Raw genomic sequence first — 7,057 nt, 5'->3', positions numbered from 1 at the left:
TATATTCAAGAATAATGAGAATAGGAGTAACTACATCGCAATGCAGATAAAACTAGTCTTTTAAGACGGAAAGTTTAATTAAAAAAGGAGGTTTCTCTCCAAAGAATAAGAAGCTGCTGGAGAACTTCTGCATTCTCCCCTTTACAGGGATAATCGGAAAGTTAATGGATTTCGACTGTACTGAAACAAACACCTATGAATGTGGAAACACGAGGATTGGTGAAATTCACTCATGCTTGGGATCTGGTGCGGGCCCTTGAGTAAGCATCCCCTGCCTCCTGCAAGACACCAGCCACATTCATTGACACCGTCCGCCAAAACCAATAACTTTTGTTAAACTTTGGAAAAAGAAAAGTCGCCAGCTGCAAATCATATCGTTGTTGCTTTTACCTACTGACACAGAGCCCAGGGCTAAGAGAGGTAGACTTGGAACCCAGCCCTTAGAGAGGTTGTGACAAAGAATAAAAAGCAGCAAACCTGGAAACAGAAAAGCTTTCTGAATGATGCCAGCTAAAAAGAGGACAATGGATAGCGTACAACCAGCAAATATGCCTCGCATGTGTTTATGCCAAGAACTTGGTGCATATTCAGAAAATGATTTACTGTAGATACCAATATAGTAGTTTCTAATAAAAGCAATCCAAGGTGGTGGAACACTGTACCGCTGAAGAGCAAAGAAGATAAGACGGTGAGGAATTGAAGGATATGCATTTGCGATATCTAGCCAAATAGTTGCTAAATATGACTTTGATGAACGGGCATCTTTGAGTGCTGACCAAACCATTGACATATGTTTCCAGCAGTCAGGAACCTTTTCCATAGAACCTTTTTGGACAGATGTATTTATAAACTTGTTGTTTGTTATGATATGAGATTCCAACCGCCTTGATACAAGGCTGAAGAGAAGCTTACCTTCGACATTTGAAATTGCTATAGGTCTAAAGTCTTTTATGTTTGACTCCTTAGGAGTTTTCGATTTAAATATGTAAATTTCACGAGCAATACGCCATTGAACAGGTACGACACAATTTTTGACACAACATTTAAAAACATTAAACAAGAGGGTATTAATCTTGGGACACTTCTTATAAACTTTGTAAGGAATTGCATTAACACCAGGAGATGAAGCGTTTCTCCTGCTTGCTAGAAGAGTTAATGGAAAGTGTACAGCCGATAATAATTCCCCTATGGGCAACTTTAAGTTTTATTAAACATTTAGAATCTAAAATATTTCTTCCAGCCTGATAAGGATTCTTAGAGAAAGCCCGGCGTGCATTCGAGATTTTCCAACGTCTTTTCCTATTCCGCTCACCTCTGCGAAGTAACCTTAACTTGGCCATTATATCATCTAAAAGGTTTTGCATGTTGCTTTTCTCAACTGGGTCAGATGTGCTCTTAAGAGTTCGGAGTAGATTGTTCTTCTCGTTCACCAAACTGATGCTGCGTAAAGCTCTCCTGTTCAAACCTGATAGGTTGTGCTGGGGAAGTGACCTTACACCAACAGGTGAGACGCATGCTAGTAAATTGTTGATTCCAACAGCTCCACTTTTTTTGAAAATGGGTAAGAGCCTAGAAGATTGTGGAAAATCATCAAGGGAATTCCAAAATTTTGTGTCAATTGACTTCGGCCAAGCAATAGTTTGTTTCCATTTCATAGTGCTAAGATGGTCAGGTTCTGTTGATGGCTGAGAAAGGACACTGTGGGAGTTATCCGGGTTAGCTTTCAGCAGCCGAGACTTTTCAGTGAAATCAACAGCTAGCACATCTTGCAAAACAACTTTACACGGTTTTAATGTCCAATGCTTAGTGGAAGGGAGTAACAAAGAATCACAGGTAGCAGAAAGGACAGAGGAGTTAGTAATAACGAAATCAATATCCGGAGGGGTAGTGAAAAATGTAACTTTGTTGTAGACCATAAAAATCCCACGGGTCGGCCTAAGCTTGGTGTGAGCAACAGATAACAATTGGGTTGGGGCTGCCAACTTTTACGCGGGCTCAGCAGGCATGTTTTTCATGCCATCCCACGACTCTACCTATTGACCCCTTGTGTGACAGTACTATCTGTCTATTGCTGAATATTTCACTTATAACTGGTAACTGTCAATAGGGAGTGATGTTTAAAGTAACACAAATGCATGCGAGACAAACAGCACAAACATACACACACACAAACGTACACACAAAAAAACAAACCCAAACAAACAAACAAAAAACAAAAAAAGAACTAGTCTTTCCCAGTGTGTATCTGTCTTTCCAGATTGTTATTTGCCCTCCTTTCAGAAGGCTAGCATAAGAATGAAAATTACCAAGTGCACGCACAATGATAAACTCGACCAGTTAAGTCTTAAAATTTAAATTCTAGAGGTTTTGCTCCTCTAAAAATATACTCATATAAAGGAACACAATTCTTCCTTTTTCCAAGGAGGTAATTAGCACAAAAATTAAACAAACAAACAGACAGAGAGAGTAGGACAGGACTTCTGTAAAGGGTACAAGGGTTTCGACTCATATTCCTGAACCAAGGTACCCAAAATGCCTAGCTGAGTCACCTCATAAGAAGTCTGCGAACAGTCTTCAGCAGGAACTAGACATTTCTTTCATCCATAACTTTTCATCTGTCCTACTCTGTACAATCTTGTGTGACTGGGGTAAGAAGTGGAGTCGTCACTCTCCAAAGATAAGACCAGTGCAGTCAAACCCCCTTGCCGACATAATTTTTATTTTTTTGTTTTTTTAGTTTTTTGTTTTTTCCTTTTTGACTGGGGTAATAAGTGATACGTGATACACCCTAGTGATACATCCTATTTAAGCGAATATTTTTATAACTTTAAATTTAGCGGATCTCCCGGGTGCTACGAAATAAACTAATGTATTGGAGATGTTTATATGCACGTAAATATCGGATTTTTTCAATTAGATAGATGCCAAAATTCAGTATAATATGTGTTTTAGGCGATGAAAGTTTTGTACATCTTAACTAAGCTGTAAAACGCCTAATTAGACTGTACCATACATCCTAATTAAAGATTACCTCCCACTTTAAAAAAAGTATTCGAAAATCAACTCAAAATATTGTACTAATAACGAAAAAAAATTCTTTTGTACTTATTTTGATTTGTTCGCAAGATATTCGTTGTTGAAGTTGTAAAATATTAGCTGAAGAAGAAGCTTCGTGCCAGTCGCCATCTTGTGTCCCGATTTTAAATGAATTCCTTCGTGGGAGGGCTTGTGACGTCAACTCCCGGATGATATTTTCGCTGACTCTGCCGTTGGCCCATGTTTTTATATACATAGTAGTTTTACATATGACAAAGCGGTTGTTGTTTTTCAACATTTCTAACGGGTACTGAAGATGAGTTTGTAACAAGTATATACTGAAGATAAGTAAACACTTGTTTTTTACTTCCCTTTTTAAAACTCTTCCCGTGTTCCCGTGAAAAATTTGTGGGGGCTTTCTTAGTTTTGAAGTTTCAGCCAGTGAAAAGTCTAACCTCACAGTGAATCAGACTCTAGCTGGGAAAGCTGATATGAGGATGAGAATGGAAGTTGAAGCAATAGCTTAGTAGTGAACCGTGGCCTTTTTAGCTATTCCGATGCTCTCAGAACGAGATTGGCTCTTTCTGACTTGTGTAGAGACTTCAATGCCCACAGGAGACGGGTCGCGGCGCCGGAAAGTATATTTTAAAGTGAAAAAGAAGCTATTTAGGGCTATCAGAGCAAACCATGGCGGGCGACATTTTATTTTACTCTTTCGAAAAATGCCGCGCTGTGATCCCTAAGAGTTTGTATTGGTTAGAAGATTTAGACACTCTGAAAGCGTTTTTAATTTAGAAGATTTGCAGAAAACTTCATTTTATGACTAGACTATTGGCAGCGTTAATAATCACGACCAAGCGGAAGTAAACATAGAAAGAACGGGTGCAAAAACACAACCCATGGCTTATTATAATAACAAATCAAGCAACCTCGATCCCAGGACCTATAGCGTATGAGAGTGAAACGCGACACAAAAAATAAATTAAAATAGATTAATATAAGAAAGCAAAAAAGAAAAAAAAGAAAGAAGAATCAACATGCGTGCGCAGGACAAAATAAAATCCTTTAAATCCCCTGCCTAGTGTACCACAATATAATAGAAAAGTCTTAGACGCAACGTAGAAGAGCGAGCACCTAACCAGAATTTTCATATGGCCTAATGCGAAGACTAGACAGAGATTTAGAATTGCCTAAGCCTTTTTTGCCAACGTTGATCAAAACATTCTAGTGATTCTAGTGAAAACTCGACTCTGTTAATGAGTACACGCAGCTCGTTTTTTCTTGCTTGTTGGAAGACTGGCAAAGAAATGCTTTCCAGCGCTACTTCTATTATTCTTATTACAACAAGCCATAGCACAAAAACACATTTTATAATTATTAACAAAATTAATCTTAGTTGCAACAATTTACTCTTCTTCCTTTTCTCTGAGTTATTGTTTTGCGGCAACATGTTCAGGGGGCCTTTTTTGCCATCCGGGAGATGACGTCAAACTGGGTTTAATCCAAAAAAAAATTATCAAAAAATAGCGGCTTTCGAAAAGAAGCATGCTGTAAACACAAGAAAATGTGGCTTTAGATTAGCTTTATTATTCCAAATTTTACTTAATAAATGTTAAATTACAAATTCTCAACATAATATAAACAGAATAAGATGAACTTTTTTTGAAGTGGGAGGTAAGCTTTAAGCTGACATCTAAATCAAGCTATACAGCTTAAAGGTTCCCTCTGACGTTTTAATGATTCTACCTAATTAATTTCTATTGATATAAGTATTTAAGAAAATAACAGTCGTTTTTTACAGAAAAGTTTAGTACAGCAAATAATTGTAAATAAACTTTCAAATATTGAGCTACCTCACTTCATGCAGCTTTATCATGCTCACGCTTCTTCTCGAACTTTGAAATTCATAATGGCTGCATAATTGAAGTCACAAGGACCAAAGAATTATAGGATGCCTCGTGGTGACATAATTCGTGTTTAGAATGCCTTGTTGATATGTTCCGAAGTATTAAATATTTATGAGATAGATGATTTATTAAATAAATAATATGTACAAATTACATGAAATAAAGAGTAAAACAAAATTATGTCATTCGTGAGTATTTAATTGAGTTTTCAACAATTTCCTCTCTACAGGGTCTTTCGGCAGGGGTATTGAAGGCTTGTTTTCTTCGCAAACGTCAATTCTTCTTTTTCTCTACTGCACGGAAATATGCACCTAAGGTAATGTCACGAAAAAAAGAATTCGTTTTATCCTTTTTCACCTTCTTTGCTACAAAGCGCTTTGAATATCTGTGCCAAGACACCTCAAACTTGGGAACAAAAGATCCTTCACTTTTCTTTATCTTCGTTGCGTGTTAAAAATCATTTTATAATGTAATTTAACGCTAGTGTTTAAGAAACAAAAAAAACAAGTATTCTTTACCTGATTACGGTTGATGTTAAGATTATGGTCTAGGGCAGCTAATTTCATCCCTGTATGCATTTTTTCCTGTTCGTTAAAAACACTTTTAGGAAGGTACCGGATTTTAAGGGCGTGAAAAACCTACAAAATAAAATAAAATTCGTTAGATCAAAACTAAAGTTTTTTTTGACATCATAATTAGCATTGTGAGATCTGTACCTCCAAATGAGTAGTGAAGATATTTTCATTCAGCTTCATAAAGTCCTTAAGCAGATTTTTGTCGTCGAAAATGACACTTTTTAAAGCCTTGTGTGCTGGAGAATCAAATTTCAACCACGCAGTATCATTAATTTCTCCGTGTTCGCAAGCTTTATAAAATTTATTTCCGGGAAACGCGTGACGATTGACACAGTGATGCATACAAGGTAGGAATCTTTCCTCAAGCTCCAAAGCATTACCCTTACACGTACTAATTGACCAGTACAAATAGTTGATGATCGAAGGTATCCATTGTCCTAGATCTTGACATGCTATTGTAGAACACAAGAGTAGATATAAAAACATTTATTAAAGTTATTACTTTCAAGAACATAACCGACACTTTTTCTTCGCCAACTTAACCAAATGCCAGGGATCAAACTGATGGATTAAGTGCTTGAATCTGTCATCCGTCTCCATCAATTTCTTCATTTGAATATGACGATCGGCTGAGAGCATCTCAATCGACTGATCAAAACAGTGCCCTTTAAAATGATTCTCGCATAGAAAAACTAGCTGAGGAAGATCTTCCCGCTTTATTTTTGCTTTCCATTCTGCAGCAAGCTTTTTATCCTTTGGCAGCTTAAAAAAAGATAAGTTTTGATTTTTTGCTTGGTAACTTTTACATCCTACTGCTGCACACCAAACCATGTTTACAATATGAAAAAGAAAATTTTTTTAAAGCTAATTAAGGCTGAAATACACTATCATTTTTCAATGATCATTTTCCAATGATACATTCCAATGACATTAAAAATGACAAATTTTGGCGCAAATACACTATCATTAAAAACATGAAACTTGAGCATGTTTTCTTTGCAACATGGACTCTGAAGAAGAAATAGCAGTTGCTGTTGTTGTGTATATGTTATCAAAAAAGAGAGCTAAACATAGAAAAAAATGCAAAGAAATGTATGGGTGAAGCCGTATAGGCGAAATGAACTTGGCATCCACAATACTCTCATGTATGAACTGCGTGTAGAGGAAATTGCAGAGTATACGCGATTTTTAAGAATGCCGCCGAATATTTTTGAGGAGCTCCTAAATCTCATAGAAGTTGACATTGAGAAAAAAACAACGCATTTGCGAGACCCAATTCCTGCTAAAGTCAAAGTAGCTGCAACTTTGAAGTTTTTCTCATGTGGGATAAATTACACCGAATTACAGTATTTATTTCGCGTTCACAAAAGTATTTTGTCACAGTTCATCGCTGAAGTTTGCGAAGCTATTTACTTGCGATTAAAAGAAAAATACCTCAAGGTAAATATATATTTCGTTCAGTAATTTATCAAACGTACTAAACTAGCAGTCACACATTAATACCCTGCACTTTGTGAGCCCTCTTCTGGGTTGAGATCT

At 36.7% G+C, this 7,057-nt stretch overlaps 1 protein-coding gene across 1 annotated transcript; it reads right to left on the bottom strand.

The window, feature by feature from the left end:
- Window positions 1-4,931: 4,931 nt before the first annotated feature.
- LOC130630704 (uncharacterized) lies at window positions 4,932-6,432 on the bottom strand. Its single transcript, XM_057444291.1, has 2 exons — window positions 5,660-6,432; window positions 4,932-5,581 (listed from the first exon to the last, which is right to left on the bottom strand). The coding sequence occupies exons 1-2, from the start codon at window positions 6,002-6,004 to the stop codon at window positions 5,378-5,380; spliced, it is 549 nt and encodes a 182-aa protein (XP_057300274.1). The 5' UTR covers window positions 6,005-6,432; the 3' UTR covers window positions 4,932-5,377.
- Between the last annotated feature and the right edge of the window lie 625 nt (window positions 6,433-7,057).

This window comes from Hydractinia symbiolongicarpus, chromosome 2 (genome assembly GCF_029227915.1).
Source record: "Hydractinia symbiolongicarpus strain clone_291-10 chromosome 2, HSymV2.1, whole genome shotgun sequence".
In the NCBI taxonomy this organism is placed as follows: Eukaryota; Metazoa; Cnidaria; class Hydrozoa; order Anthoathecata; family Hydractiniidae; genus Hydractinia; species Hydractinia symbiolongicarpus.
The sequence above is the reverse complement of the archived record's forward strand: the minus strand, read 5'-3'. Positions and strand labels throughout refer to the sequence as shown.

Excerpts from the sequence above, each read along its gene's own strand:
- LOC130630704 (XM_057444291.1), bottom strand. The coding sequence starts at position 6,004 with ATGTTTTTATATCTACTCTTGTGTTCTACAATAGCATGTCAAGATCTA. Across the intron at positions 5,582-5,659 it reads TCTTCACTACTCATTTGGAG|GTTTTTCACGCCCTTAAAAT; the intron begins GTACAGATCTCA and ends TTTATTTTGTAG.